General features: G+C 37.8%; 1 protein-coding gene across 6 annotated transcripts in view; it reads right to left on the bottom strand.

Moving 5' to 3' along the window:
- RABGAP1L (RAB GTPase activating protein 1 like) overlaps positions 1–16600 on the bottom strand; it is a 685104-nt gene that overhangs the window by 498145 nt on the left and 170359 nt on the right. For all 6 annotated transcript variants that reach the window (XM_073216782.1, XM_073216783.1, XM_037013728.2 and 3 more), the window contains one exon: positions 6664–6814. In XM_073216782.1, the coding sequence (XP_073072883.1) occupies positions 6664–6814 (151 nt within the window). The remainder of the gene's footprint in view (positions 1–6663; positions 6815–16600) is intronic.

Here is a 16600-nt window from a genome sequence, read left to right as displayed (position 1 = left end):
CATTTAACATTTAAGCATACACTGCCTTATAATTTTCCTCATCCCCTATCACTAGTGCCTGCCATGTGTTTGGCTTGCTCTGAGTAACACAGGGGCAGAAAGGTCACAATCTTATTCAACTTAGCTCACTGAGTCCTCACAACTCTGTAAAATACATATTATCAAGTCCATTTTACTAATGAGGGGATTGAGACTGAGGACAGTTAAGCCACAAGCTAGTAAGCAGCAGAACCTGAAATGTGAACTCAGGGTCTCCCTCCACAGTGAGCACCATCTCCTCCCAAGGTGGAGGTGCCACTTTCATCCTGGCAGGTGCTCCTGAAAGCACCTCTGGATGCTGGAATGTAATGGGTCAATGTAATTCTCCATGATTTCAAAGGAACAGGTTTTCTGACTGGTACAGCTTTTCTGACTGGTACTGCTTGGTCTTGGCTCAGATTAAGGTTATCAGTTAGTCTACAGCTCCTGTCCTGGTTCATCTTCACTTGAATCTAATCCAGAGTTTTTCATCCTTTTTAACTTTTCATCCCCGTAATCATTTCCTACCAGTCAAAAAAAAATTATGAAGCTTTATTTTCTGTAGATTACATTACAGAAAACAAAGACCTGAGAGTGTGAATGTTCCTCACTGTAATCCCAGCCCACTTCCCTGTTCGATATTAGTCTGCAGCCTTGACCCACTGAGATTCAGGGCTACTAAATCTGCATGCCCCACTGGCCACTGCAAAACTCTCTAGGACTATAATTCCTAGTGGCTCCCACCTATTCCCTGACAGAAACAAGAGAGACTACTATATCAGGACCTGCTGCTCCTATCAACCCACGGCTTGTAGCTCTCTCCAGCTAGATGGTAAGATTCCTGGGGAAAAAAACACTGTTTCACACTTTACCAGCTTTACCCACAACCTACACAGTGTAAGACTAACAGTTTGGGGGAGGAAAACAAGTCAACAAGGACCTTGATCCTTGTACAGAGGGACAAAAAAAACTTTTGTCGATCATCCAGTGTATGTCATGCCCTATGCCAGACAGACAGTAGCCCATGAAAAGCCAAATAGCTGTGGTCCTTATTCCCCTGGAGTTTAGGATCTATTAGAGAAGTCTCATCACTTAAAATCGCACTATAACAACCTCCTCTTCTGAGGCAGTGGCTGATATGGTAGTATCATGGAGTCATAAAATCAAATACATCTGAGGGCTAGACAAGTATTATAATGCATGAAGAACAGAGGATAAGTTACAAAGAGTACGAAGTCTACGGCAAAACAGTAAGTACAAGCTTGAGACAGATTCGTTTACTAATCTTTGATGGACTGATGGCCACACTAAGTATATTATAGGTTGGATTCAGCCTTCAAGCTATACGCCACCACGCCTGAAAAAAGGCTTCAGAATGTGCTTTGTTGCTTCGAATTCTGGAGCAGCACAGCACTACCGCAAATCTAATAAGCAGGCTAATTTTTCCTAGAAGCTAAATGCTAAGTAAGTTTTCATAAATACTTAGTATTCCTTCTTCCCTATGTAATGAGGTCTTTGGTAGGAATTTTATAAAGCAACTCTAGTTTCAAGTTGAACCATTTCATTAACTGACCTTGAAATCTTGTCACTCCCTTGGTCAGACAGGAAATATTAACTGCACCAAAAGAAAACACCATGGCCAAGAAATACCAAACATGCAGGCACTTCTTACTTAAAATCTTCTAGGTGTTCATGCTCTTTCTACTGAGCACCTGGTGAGCTCATATGTATTCACCAGCAGAGTACATACATATGTACGCTCTTGGCTACTAGTCCTTCCTGTCTCATTTCTACCTGGAAGCATAGAGAAAGGACAAAACTATTTTTTTTAAATACTGCCATCATTCATGTTTCATTACTATTATTATCTTTGGCTATGAAGCAAGGAAGACAATGGAATTAAACATACCACTATATTTCTTCTCACAGAATGCTATGATTTGAGAGCTTGAATAAAGGCACATGATGAGAGCCACACATTTCTATATTGTTCTGTGAAAATGTTGTTTTTTATAAATGGCACTGTTAACAGAAATAACATTAAAATTTTTCTGTTGTCACTGATTTATAAACTAAATGTAGAAATATTTATTATGCTACCCTAAATTGTACATTGTTAAGTCAATCTCAAGTGGCAATTAGTAAACATTTGCTGTTCTCAAGTAAATGAGCTCCTAAGCTTACATAGTTTTTATAATAAATTATTCCACAACAGATCTCAACTACTGCCACCACTAACTGGCAGAAGCTGTGGCAGAGAAACGTAGCGGTCTACTTAGTATCTGTTCTTTCTTCTTTACTAATAAGCCCAAATTCCAGTGGGTGGAGGACAGCAGCAATGCCCTCATCTTCTTAAAAATGTTTCCCAGCTTTCCATGGAGATAGTGGCCATGCAACAGAATTCTGTTCAAGGAAATGAAGTGAAAGTAAAAGGTGAGAAATATGGTTCAGATATGCCAGAGAGGTCTGGCCTCAATCCAGGCTCATGGAAGGGAACCTCTAAACCCTTGGAATTTCCCAAATTTTAGGAGTGTTCTTCTTACTCAGTGATATGGCCCCTCTAACCATATCTGATAGCTTATGCTAATAAGGTGACTCATGGGGACCCCTAGATTGTTTACACTAATACGAGGACTTGGCATGGAGGCTAGCCACACCAGAAAGACCAACCATGTGAGTGACAGGTAGGAGCACTGAGCCAGGGGATATCAGCCCGACCTCAGGGGAGAGGAGGAAAGAGGGTAAAGACTGAGTTCCAGGTGGGCAATGGTTCAATCCATCACGCCTATGAAACAGAAGCCCAATAAAAACTCTTCACACAACAGCTTTGTGAGCTTCCTGGGATGGGAATTTTCCCAATATGTACCACTACACATTGATGCCAGGAGCGCCACGTGTCCCTGAGGCTGATGCAAGCTTCAGGTTTGGAGCCCTCTCAGTCCTTATGTATCTATTCCTTTGGCTGGTTTGGATTTGTATACTTTGGTCATTAAAAAAAAAACCTGTAATCGTAAGCATAACACTTTGCTGTATTACTAAGGGAATCTAGGGGGGACCCACGAATTTGTAGCCAGCTGGTACAAAGTAAGAGTGGCTCTCACTTGGTCCCCCAACCTTGAGGCTGGTGTCAGAACTTCAAGAAGACTCTTCCCTTAGCCTTAATTTTGGCTGCCTTTGCCTTTCCACTCTGTTGCAACTTCAAAAGTAGAGCAGCCACATTGTGACAAGGTGAAAAGCATATGCCAACTGTATCAGACAGGGTTTAGTTAGGGAAACAGAACCTGCTCTGGGTGAAGGGGATTAAGAGATACAAGTCTCCAGTTTGGAAATAAGTCACAGGGATATAATGTACAACACAGGGAATACAGTCACTAGTATTGTAGTAGCTATGGTGACAGATGATAACTACAGCTATGGGGATTATTTCATAATGTATGCAAATACTGAATCACTATGATGTACACCTGAATTTAATAGGATATCGAGTATAATTATACTTCGATTAAAAATATTTTTTTCCTAACTTCTCTATTTTCCCAATTTTCTACAGTAAGCAATTATAGATTACATTTATAATGAGGAAAAATAAAATAACCCCTTGATAATTAAAAAAAAAAAAAGAGTGTGCTCTAAATATTTCCAAAAGGATTTGATGCAAGGACTTAGGTACTTAAACACTGAAGAACTAGAAGACCAAAAGATTGGGGACACCAATGACCAATGCTAGCTTTCAGGCTTGACACTGCAGCTATGGTCCAGGGAATCAGGAAGTGGATGCTGCCACTCAAAGACAGGCAGGTGACTCAGAATGGAATGCCTAGAGACAAATGCAAAATCTCACAACTGGAAAAGCCCGGGCCTCTACTTACTACTACCAGAGAAAAGTATGGCTTTTCCTCCCTCCAATCTTTACCCACAGAAAATATATCACAGACAGAGCCCAGAGTAAAAGGAGTCTATGAGTATTTTATTCAATAGAAACTTTTTTGCCATTCTGTCTCTTGATCTTAACCTATACTTGCAAACTGTATATTCAAAACTACTGTGGTTCTTGGTATATATGCTAGAGCTTTTATCACATACGCAAACAGGTACTATATTGTCAAGAGTTCATAACTAAAATTGTAGGAGACTATTCCTTATTTTTTTCCCAAAGTTTGAATCTTTAGAGGTATGAATTAACAAAGACTCTTAGTGGAGGACGAGATGCAGCAGTAGCTGCTTATGCCAGGAGAAGCTTGCTATTTATATGAAGAAATTACCTGACACTCAGAGTTACGATCTCCAGACATTTTTGTTCCAATAAGCCCATCAATTAAAACTTTTCTGAACATAAACTTCATATATATATGTTATATATATATATATGTTTTATATATATATATATGTTTATATATATATATGTTTTATATATATGTTTTATTCTTATGAACAAGTGCTACTATGTTAATATAGGTAATATAAAGCATTAGAAATGTAGGTAAGATGTTAAAAAAAGTAAAAACAATGAAAAAATTGCTTCAAAAATACAAAAATATTATTCAATATTGAATATAGGTCATTTTTAAAACTTTATCTTGTGTGATTATTCTATTGAGATAAACTCCACATAATATAAAATTCACATTTCAAAGTGTACAATTCAGTGATTTTTGGTATAGTTACAATGTGCAACCATCACCACTATCTAATTCCAGAACATTTCCCCATATCTGTTAGCAGTTGTTCCCAATTCCTCCTTCCCCCATCCCCTGGCAACCATTTGTCTACTTTCTGTCTCCATAGATTTGCCTATTCTGACTATGTCATATAAACTGACTCATACAGTATGAGACATTTTTAATATGTTGGTTTAGCAGTTTATGAAATGGCAGCTTGAAAACTTGTTTCAAAATCAGTTTTTTCATTTATGGTTTTCATCATTATTATATCTGAAAAAGACTAACAAAGATCCAAGACCCAAGTAAAGGTGCATCTTTTACTCAGTCTCATCCATCAATCATTTTGTTGAAATGTGGCTAGGAAATTACTCATTTTCTCAAAGAATTCTTATGACTAAATCAAAAGGCACTCTAGTTTTATATTTGACAATCAGTTTCAAATTCACTGCGACTACTTGTACAAGTTTTAAACACATTTGGAATCTCTGATTCCAGGTTTTTAAGGTGTTAAGAGTTTTATGATGATGTATATAGTTTTCAATGACAAAAATCATGAAGTGATGTTTAAATTGCCAAATGTTTCAAATAAATGTCCTTCTCCATCACATAAGTTCATTTCCAAAAGTAATTGCTGCGTCATCCATTATCATAACATTAATCCTTACTTGAAGGGACAGATTAGTATGGAGTTTTTTGGTATCTTGATATGTAACATCCTGTGACAACAATCTTTAAACCACTCACCCATCCTATGAGGGTTAAGTTGAAACTAGACAACCTGTAAATGCACTTAATGTAGCACACACAGACTGCGAGAAAATTGCAATATTCAGAGTGAATATGTGAATGTACACAGCACTGCTACTCCACTCCAACTTGTCCAAGTCCCTTCTTTCAGGTCACTCCTGAACCACACTGGACAAGTAAGTGGTCATCAGACCCAAGGACCTAGTGAGGTCTCAGTACCATGGCACAGTACAGCTCAACATCCTCTGTGCTTGTGATTTAAAAAATACAAATGGAATTTTAGATACCACACACACACACACACACACACACACACACACACACACACATACACACACTCACACTCACACACACATACATCAATGGAGCATCTCACATATCCTGCTAAAGAAAACACTAAACATAAAAATGGAAAGAGTTTAAAAAAATTTGAATTTAGCAGGGATTGAACATACCAGGCACTTAGAAAATATTTGTGGAAGGGAGGGAGGCAGTGAAGGAAGGAAGGGAGAAGGAATTAGAGGGGCTAAAAAATTTTAGAAGTTGATGTATCCCAAGGAACAAATCTTGGTTATCAAAAACCTCATTTATGAATACAGAATGTTTTCAAAACAAAATGTTACTACTATTTAAAAATCCATGATTCAGAGTAGATTAAGGAAGTAGGAAGTAAGACATAAGAAGAAAGTCTAGGATCAGTGGTTACCTCTACTATGCTCTAAAATCAGCTTTTTGGACATCGGAGGAAATTACATTTGAACCAAGAACTCCTGAAAGAATAAGGATCTGAGCAGCCATCCATAACATTTAAGTGTAAGCTTACATAAACACAGAAGGTTTTTTTTTTTACTTCATTTTAAATTAATTTAACTTTAAAATTATACTAGAGTACAGTTACTGTGTACAAGTGTAACTATATATAAATTCCATACGAAAAATTAATTGAAAACACTTGAACCATGAATACATTCCAATTTGGTAAATAGTTATTATATAGTCACTTGAACAAAAAAATGAAATCCAAGGCATAAAGTGCTCAAAGATGACTACAGGGCATTGTTTACCACTTTCCAACAAAGGTTCAGTTCAAAAGGCAGAACCACTCACTGCGCAACACCTCACTGCACAACACCATCATAGTTTTTAGAGAAATTCAAAGCATTTCTGACTTACTGGAGCTATGAAAACAGGATATACTATGTTGTCCCATCAGAATAATAAGAAAAGAGCTTCCTACCTTTGTGATAAGAAGTCGGTATCTCTCCAGCATTGCCTGGTTGTCATGGCAGTCAGCTAACAGCTGCCACACCTCTGCCCTCAATGCTTCGGGAACGCCACTCTTCACCAGAGTGGACAGCCCTTTTGGTCGTGCACCAAGGTTACTGTGCCTGAAAAAAACAAGAAAATAAACCACTCATACTCCCTCCCCAGGTGCTCAACTGCTGTTGTTATGGAAAGTTTATGTAATATATAAAGTATATATATTAATGAGTTTATACAAAGGTGTTAGCCTGGGTCAAGAGAAAAATGGGAGGCAGGGGCATGAAATAATGGGATGTCTTCAATTTTTCTTGCTCCTATCTTCTTCATTTGTGAACCATGCTCTTCCACTATGAAGGAAAGCTTTTTTCTTCCTCTCATTAACTTTTTTTTAATCATCCTATGAGCTTATTCATAATAATGAATGTGTGAACTATATATTCCTACACAACATTTCAAGACAAAAAGAACCCTCTGAATCCCCCAAGATGAATGTATGGCACAGTGCCTAAGATTGTGTGTATGACAGTGGATGAGAGAGGGGATGCAGGGAGCGGACCACAGGCTTATCACAACTTGACTATACCCCCTCATCCAAAATGCTCCCTACCGGAAGGTCCTAGCCCTTTCCTACAAAACTTATGCAATTCCGAGCTGGGGGAGCAACATATACTTATCAGCCTTGCCCATTTCCAAGGGTGTTTAGAATTAGAACAAATGCAAGTTATCTCTTGTCATGAAGTCAATGATCACACAGTAGGTATGCTACTATGTTAATCTGCCCAACTGAATAAGAAATGGAATTATAGTTTCCAGGCTCATGAATATAAATTCCTTTCCTCAGCTTTTTCCTGGTGCCTACCTTGAACCTGGAATTAAGTTCTATGCCTTCTGCTCAGAGTTTATCTCAATTTGTGCTTGCTGCTCACATTTGATCTCTTAGAACTGACCATGGTGTAACCAGATGGACTCCAAACCTTGATGTACTCTGGTTTGACCTAACATCCCAGGCTCTGGCTTCAAGTTTTAAGCCTGATAAGTAATAGAATCCATGTATATTTTCTAAAATTGGCCTCCCACCTATTTCACCTACTTCTCTAGCTTATACACATTCTTCCACCACCAGCCCAGACCTCAGTTGTGGGCATGCCCTTCCTCTAAAAATATGTGCTATGCTTTCCCCATTTGTCATAACCTGACTACACTGGAAAAACTGTAATAACTTCCATAATTCAAAAGTTCAACTAAACTCATCCCATTAGCAATTTTAATAAACCATCAAATTTATATCCATTCTGCTTTCTTTCAGCCTCTTCAAGGAAAATTTTATACTGTTGAGTTAGATAACTTATTAAGCTGACAATACTGATAGCCTTGAAGCAAAAGGGAGTAAAAAGAGATAGAGTTTGTATGTTTTAAGAGGCCACTGCACTAGTAAAGAATATAGTTATGCTGCTAAGTGAAAAAACGCAGATTTCAAAATCATATATATGGTATTATTTGAAATATGCATTCTCTCTTTCTCTAACACATTTTGAAACCTGCTTTTAACATGCATAGAAAAAAAATAGGGAAGAATAAAATTCAAAATATCTGTATAGAACTATGAGGGAAAGAACTTCTATTTGCCCATGCTATTTGAAATATTTACAATGATCTTAAATTCTTTTGTAATCATACACAAAAAAGTATGAAATCATTCATGGTAAAATATATATGCACCCCTATGTATATTGCAGCATTACGTACCATAACCAAGATATGGAAGCAACTAAAGTGTCCATCAAAAGATGAATGGATAAAGATTTGGTACCTATATATAGAGAAGTATTATTCAGCTATGAAAATGGAAATCTTGCTATTTGTTGACAACAGACAACATGGATGGAACTAGCAGGTATAAAGCTATATGAAATAACTCAGAGAAAGATGAACACCATATGGTTTCACTGACATGTAAAATCTAAAAAACAAAACAAATGAACATACAAAACAGAAACAGACTTACAAACACAGAGAATGGTAGGTTACCATTGCAGATGGTAAATGAACAGGGAACAGGGAAAACAGGTGAAGAGGATAAAGAAGTACAAACTTCAAATTACTAAATAATTTAGTCACAGAAATGTAAGTAGAGCACACAGAATATAGTTCATAGTACTGTAATATCTTTGTATTGTTACAGATGGTAACTATACTTATGATGAGCATTTAGTAATGTATGTAACTGATGAATAACTAAGTTGTTCATCTGAAACAAATATAACATTGTATATAAACTATATTTCGATTCTTTAAATTTCTCTCTTGGACTTAAATTAAAATATTACTTTGGTTAATTTGGGAAAACCATATAGCTCAATATGCTCCACAAAATACAAGAGAAAGAGTATCAATTATTCTTGAGAAGACTTACACCTGAGTCAACTATTTGACACCTGGAACTAACTTCTTGCTGACTCCTCTTCACTGTGCAGTTGAGTTTAAGATTAGCAAAAGAGTATTATGCCACATGAGAGCCAGGATCAGTTGTAAAAGGATCTTATTCATATTTTATTATTTGGTTCTGATTATATTTTTGAATAGGAAAAACATGTGATCTAAGGGTAGCTGAGTTTCTGTACTCATAGTGTAAAAACCTGATTTAACCAAAAACAACAATGTGTAAAGTACTACGCTCATGTACTCTGAAACTAAATGCAAAATATTGCGAATTATGAGTTCAGTAATGTATAGTATCACATAGAGGAAATTCAAAGTAACTAAATATCTGCTATATATGGAGATCAACAAGTCATTACTGTGTATCTATTGCTATTAAAACCCTAATACCTTCCGTGTAAAAGAAACTTTTATTCAACTCCACATAACAGTCTAGCTCCCATACTGTCTCCTAATTAGCCCATCAAATTTCTCAAAATAGTTGTTATATAAGTCACTATCTCTATTTCTTCCCCTCCCATTCATTCCTCAACTCAGCTCAACATGGCTTCTCTCTCCTAGAAAATAGCTTTCACTTAATACATGATCACTTCCCATGCCAATAAATTAAAGTGCCATTTTTCAGTCCTTTCACTGTTGACCACTTTGTTTCCCCTGACTTCAACTACAAAGCACTGTCTTTCTACCGCCTCACAGGCCCCACTGCTGAATGCTTCTCCTCTATTAATTTCTTAAGTGTTGCTTGTTTCCTCTCTCCACTCTTTTCCTCAGTGATCTGCTTCTCTCCACTCTCCTGAATCTGAGCATTATCACCACACCCATGTATTCTGAGCTCCAGAGGCTCTAAGGCAACCTGCCCAAATCTGAACTCCTATTCTTTCTTCCTAAACCTGGTCATTTTCCAGAGTATCCCATCACAGTGACTGTCCCCACAATCTGGAAATTATTGTTGACATTCCTCTTTGCCGCATAGTTTATTACTGATCCATCAACAAGTCTAATGCATTTTATTTTCCCCAACCTTTCCAAAATCCATGCACTTCTATCTACACTGCTCTAGGCCTCTATTCACTCCTAGAACTTACACATTCTTCTTCAATGTATTTCCAATACTGCAGGCAGAATGAAGAGAACAACTTGCTAAATATTATGCTGCCTCAGATTATGTTGTGCAATGATTTACATAAGATTTTGAATTCGGAATACCTCTCCTTACACATGCATAATCACATTCCTTACAGTTAATAGCCAACAGTTCCTAATGAACATTATCATAATATGATTCAACTTAATCAACATTCACCTTCTAGCTGACCCTCAGCCATCTGTCTAGCCAGGCATAATGAAAAAACACTTTTCTTCTCTCTTAAAAACCTAGTCATTATTTATCTTTATACACTGATATTTAAAAAGAACCAAGTCATTCATAATACTGCATGATTGACAGCTTTCAGTTACAGTTGATTATCCTGGTAAGGATATAATAATTATATTGCATACAGCACCCCAGTACTTAAGAGGTACTAATGGATATTAAACCGATGATACTAGTATCTGTGACCAGGGAAGATCCAAAGAAAAGAGCAGTTTACAGAAAGAATCTTGCTTTCAATATTTCTGATAAAAATATAACTACATATGGCCATTGCTTTAATATAACGCTAACTACAGCTCCCAAGAGACTTGGAAATAGGCAACTAGTTATAAGACATGCTGAATTCTACACTAGAAACAAGAGGGGTATCTATTCAAAAAGTCAAACACAAACCAGATGTATGTTAAACATAGAGCAATCAGATAGTTTTTAAATGCACAAACATAAATTCCACAAGGGCAAGAATCTACGACTTCTTTAGTTATGCATCCCAAACATCTTAAACAGTGTCTGGCACACAGAAGGCATTCAATACATTTTAGGTAAATGAACAAGTACATTTATGAAATTAAATTAATGTGATCAACTATTAAGGCTAAGCAAAGAAAGCAAACATTAAAAGCAAACATTCTCCCTGATTTTAAAAGGATCATAAAGCTGTCATGTATTCATCTAGTTACCTTCAAAGAGGCTTTTTTTTTTAAACAAGGCATATAGGAACTTTTCCTATTTTTTAAAGCTGCCCAGGAGAGAATTTCAAAGGCAAGGTAAAACACCTAACAAAAACAGCAGAGAAATTAAGAATGAGAAGAAAAGCCATGGAATGAAAATGAGTGGTCACTGATGGAGTTAGGGCAATTTTGATAGAGGAGAGGTTGGAAGTAGGTGCTAGAAGGTACGAAAACATAAAGGCAGCATCTTGCCCTATTTCACAAGGTTTTCTCAGAAAACAGAATAGAACTGAAAGTGAAAGATGGGTGGCATCATGCAAATTTGGGAATTTCTCCTTCCTCCAATAATGACAAGACTTATACATGTAAACCTAGGTCTTACATCAAGTTAAAGAAGCTCTACTAAGTAAAAATTCAAAAAAAGAGATAAAGGTCACTGTGAAGATCAAGAGCACATATTGTCTTTCAGTTTGCTTATGGTTTTGCCCATTTTTTTGCCTCAGTTGAAAAATGGAACATTATTTTAATATGAAAAGGAAGAAAGCTATGGATGTTCAGGCTTAGCAATGCTCATCTTTCAGATTTCCTCTGATTTTAGGTTTCATTTTGTTTTCCCAACAGCTTGCTGATGTTCAGCTACTTAAGACACTACTGATGAAGAACGCATTTCTCTACTTTGATAAGAATTATAGTCATGAAGAATACAATCAAAATACCTCCTAAGTGAGTATTGACTTTCTGATAGTTAATAAAGAAAATGAATATGTTAAGGATGGTTTTAATGTAATAAAACAATACCAAGTTTTCAATTCAGACACTGGCTTTGTTTTTTGGTTAGAAAATCTTCCATGGAAGTTAACTTTCATACCTAAGTGTTCAGGGTCAGTACTATATTTCTCTACTCTTTAAAAATCTCAACAGCTTGGCAATCGACAATACAAAGAAATAAAAAGCATTCAGACTGGTAAGAAAAGTTAAACCATCATTGTTTGCAGAGGACATATTACACATAAAAAACCCTAAAGAATCCACTCCAAAACTACTAGAACAACTGAATTCAGCAAAGCTGCAGCATAGAAAATTAATACACAGAAATCTTTTGCATTCCTATATACTAATGATGAACTAGCACAAAGAAAAATCAGAAAAATAATTCCATTTACAATTGCATTAAAAAGAATAAAATACCTAGGAATAAACCTAACCAACGAGGTGAAAGACCTATATTCTGAAAACTACAAGACACTCATGAGAAAAATTAAAGAAGACTCCGGTAAATGGAAATACATCCCATGCTCATGGGGATGAAGAATTAATATTAAAATGGCCAACCTGCCTAAAGCAATCTACAGATTCAATGCAATCCCTGTAAGAATACCAACAGCATTCTTCAACAAACTGGAACAAATAGTTCTAAAATTCATATGGAACCACAAAAGACCAAAAATAGACAATGCAATTCTGAGAAGGAAGAATAAAGCTGGGGGGATTATGCTTCCAAACTTCAAGCTCTACTACAAAGCCACAGCAATTGAGACCATTTGGTACCGGCACAAGAACAGACTCATAGGCCAACAGAAAAGAATAGAGAGCCCTGATATAAACCTAAACAAATATGGCCAATTAATAGATGATAAAGAAGCAATGGATATACATGGGGAAATGACAGCCTCTTCAATAACTGGTGCTGGCAAAACTGGACAACTATATGCAAAGAATGAAACTGGATTACTGTCTAACTCCATACATGAAAGGAAAATTAAAATGGATCAAAGACCTGAGTGTAAGTCAAGAAACCATAAAACTCTTAGAAGAAAACATAGGCAAAAATCTCCTGAATATAAATACGAGTAACTTTTTTTTGAACATACCTCCTCAGGCAAGGGAAACAAAAGCAAAAATGAACAAATGGGACTACATCAAACTAAAAAGCTTCTGTACAGCAAAGGACACCATCAGTAGAACAAAATGGCATTCTACAGTAAGGGAGAATATATTCATAAACAACATATTCAATAAGGAGTCAACATCCAAAATATATAAAGAACTCACATGCCTCAACACCCAAAAAGCAAATAACCCAATTAAAAAATGAGTAGAGGATCTGAATAGACAATTCTCCAAAGAGGAAATTCAGATGGCCAACGGGCACATGAAAAGATGCTCCATATCCCTAATTATCAGGGAAATGCAAATTAAAACCACAATGAGATATCACCTCACACAAGTTAGGATGGCCAACATCCAAAAGACAAGCAACAACAAATGCTGGCGAGGATGCAGAGAAAGGGGAACACTCCTACACTCTTGGTGATAATGTAAATTAGTTCAACCATTATGGAAAGCAATGTGCGGGTTCCTCAAAAAAGTAAAAATAGAAATACCACTTGACCCAGAAATTTCACTCCTAGGAATTTACCCAAAGTAAACAAGATCCCACATTCAAAAAGACAAATGCACCTCTATGTTTATCATAGCACTATTTACAATAGCCAAGATATGGAAGCAACCTATGCGTCCCTCAGTAGATGAATGGATATAGAAGATGTAGTACATATATACAAGAGCATATTATTCAGCCATAAGAAGAAAACAAATCCTACCATTTGCAACAGCATGGATGGAGCTAGACTGTATTATTGCTCAGTGAAATAAGCCAGGCAGAGAAAGACAGGTTCCAAATGATTTCCCTCATTTGTGGAGTATAACAAGGAAGCAAAACTGAAGGTACAAAACAGCAGTAGACTGACAGACTCCAAGAAGGGACTAACGGCTACCAAAGGGGAGGCATGGGAGAGGGCAGGTGGGGAGGGAGGGAGAAGGGAATTAAGGGGCACTAAATTCACAATCCCAATATAGGTAGGTCACAGGGAAGGCAGTACAGCATGGAGAAGACAAATAGTGACTCTATAGCATCTTGCTAAGGCTGATGGACAGTGACTGCAATGCGGTGTGGGGGGGACTTAATAATATGGGTGAATGTAGTAACCACAATGTAGCATGTAAAACCTTTATAAGATTGTATATCAAGATGGCGGCATGAGTAGAGCAGCATAAATCTCCTCCCAAAACCATATATATTTTTGAAAATACAACAAATACAACTATTCCTAAAAGACAGACCAGAAGACACAGGATAATAACCAGACTACATCTACACCTGCAAGAACCCAGCACCTCACAAAGGGGGTAAGATGCAAGCTACGACTAGGCAGGACCCGAGCGCCCCTCACCCCAGCTTCCAGCCAGAGGAGAGGAGTCGGAGTGGGGAGAGAGAAGGAGCCCAGGACAGCTAAAAACCCAGCTCTAGCCATCCGCACCAGAGCACAGACACACAGTGCATAGTGTACTGGATACAAGGGAAATGGGAGAGTAAAACCTGTGAGTGGGTCCCTGCAGCCGGCGCCCCTGGGACAAAGAAAAGTGAGTGCTTTTTGAAAGTCTTAAAGGGACAGGGACCCCACAGCTGGATGGAAGCGACCCAGGACACTTAGCCCAGCAGCTGGGAATCCTGGGGAACTCTGGGTGCCCTAACCCTCTGGGCGGCAGTGCACCTTGGAGGCCCCTAACGGCAAAAAACAGCCTCCTGCTGTTTCCCCTCCGACGTGGCTCTGACATATTGGAGCAGCAGCCTGAGGCAGCCATGCCTACAGCAACCACGGAGCTTAACTCCACAGCAGCCGGGCAAGAATCAGAGGCCCCGGCTGCACACAGCTGCCCAGCACAAGCTGCTAGAGGTCGCTGTTCTTTCAGGAGATGAAGGTCACAAACCAGCAAGAAGGGATGTTCTCCCAGCCGACACACGCGCCAGCTCTGCACAAATACCTCTATTGCCATGAAAAGGCAGAAGAATTTGATACAGACCACAATCACAGAGTCAACCCCTGAGAAGGAGATAGACCTAACCAATCTTCCTGAAAAAGAATTCAAAATAAAGGTCATAACCATGCTGACAGAGCTGCAGAGAAATATGCAAGAGCTAAGGGATGACATCCAGAGGGAGATTACAGAAATTAAACAATCTCTGGAAGGATTTATAAGCAGAATGGATAAGATGCAAGAGGCCATTGATGGAACAGAAACCAGAGAACAGGAATGCATAGAAACTGACGCAGAGAGAGATAAAATTATCTCAAGGAATGAAACAATATTTAGAGAAGTGTGTGACTAATCCAAAAGGAACAATATCTGCTCTGTAGGGGTACCAGAAGAAGAGAGAGAAAAAGGGATAGAAAGTATCTTGGAAGAAATAATGGCTGAAAACTTCCCAAACTGGGGGAGGAAATAATCGTTCAGACCACAGAACTACAAAGAACTCCCAACAGAAGGGACCCAAGGAGGATAACACCAAGACACATAATAATTAAAATGGCTAAGATCAAGGAGAAGGATAGAGTTTTAAAGGTGGCTAGAGAGAGGGAAAAGGTCACCTACAAAGGAAAACCCATCAGGCTATCATCAGACTTCTCAACAGAAACCTTACAGGCCAGAAGAGAATGGTATGATATATTGAATGCAAAGAAACAGAAGGGCCCTGAACCAAGAATACTGTATCCAGCACGATTATCATTTAAATATGAAGGGGGGATTCAACAATTCCCAGACAAGCAAAAGTTGAGGGAATTGGCCTCCCACAAACCACCTCTACAGGGTATTTTAGAAGGACTGGTCTAAATGGGAGCACTCCTAAGACTAAAGAGATGTCACCAGAGAAAATAAAATCACAGCACAGAAAGCAGACCAACCAAATACTAACTAAAGGCAAAAAATAAAATCAACTACCCACAAAAGCAGTTAAAGGAAACACAAAAGAGCACAGAATAAAACAACCAACATATAAAGAATGGAGGAGGAGGAATAAGAAGGGAGAGAAATAAAGAATCACCAGACAGTGTTTATAACAGCTCAATAAGCGAGTTAAGTTAGACAGTTAAGATACTAAAGAAGCTAACCTTGAACCTTTGGTAACCATGAATCTAAAGCCTGCAATGGCAATAAGTACATATCTTTCAATAACCACCCTAAATGTAAATGGACTGAATGCACCAACCAAAAGACACAGAGTAAAAGAATGGATAAAAAAGCAAGACCCATCTATATGCTGCTTACAAGAGACCCACCTCAAACCCAAAGACATGCACAGACTAAAAGTAAAGGAATGGAAAAAGATATTTCATGCAAACAACAGGGAGAAAAAAGCAGGTGTTGCAATACTAGTACAGACAAAATAAACTTCAAAACAAAGAAAGAAGCAAGAGATAAAGAAGGACATTACATGATGATAAACGGGTCAGTCCAACAAGAGGATATAACCATTATAAATATATATGCACCCAACACAGGAGCACCAGCATATGTGAAACAAATACTAACAGAACTAAAGGAGGAAATAGAATGCAATGCATTCATTTTACAAGACTTCAACA

Source organism: Manis javanica, chromosome 11 (genome assembly GCF_040802235.1).
Source record: "Manis javanica isolate MJ-LG chromosome 11, MJ_LKY, whole genome shotgun sequence".
Lineage (NCBI taxonomy): Eukaryota > Metazoa > Chordata > Mammalia > Pholidota > Manidae > Manis > Manis javanica.
Note: the sequence above shows the minus strand (reverse complement) of the source record. Positions and strands in the feature narration are given on the sequence as shown.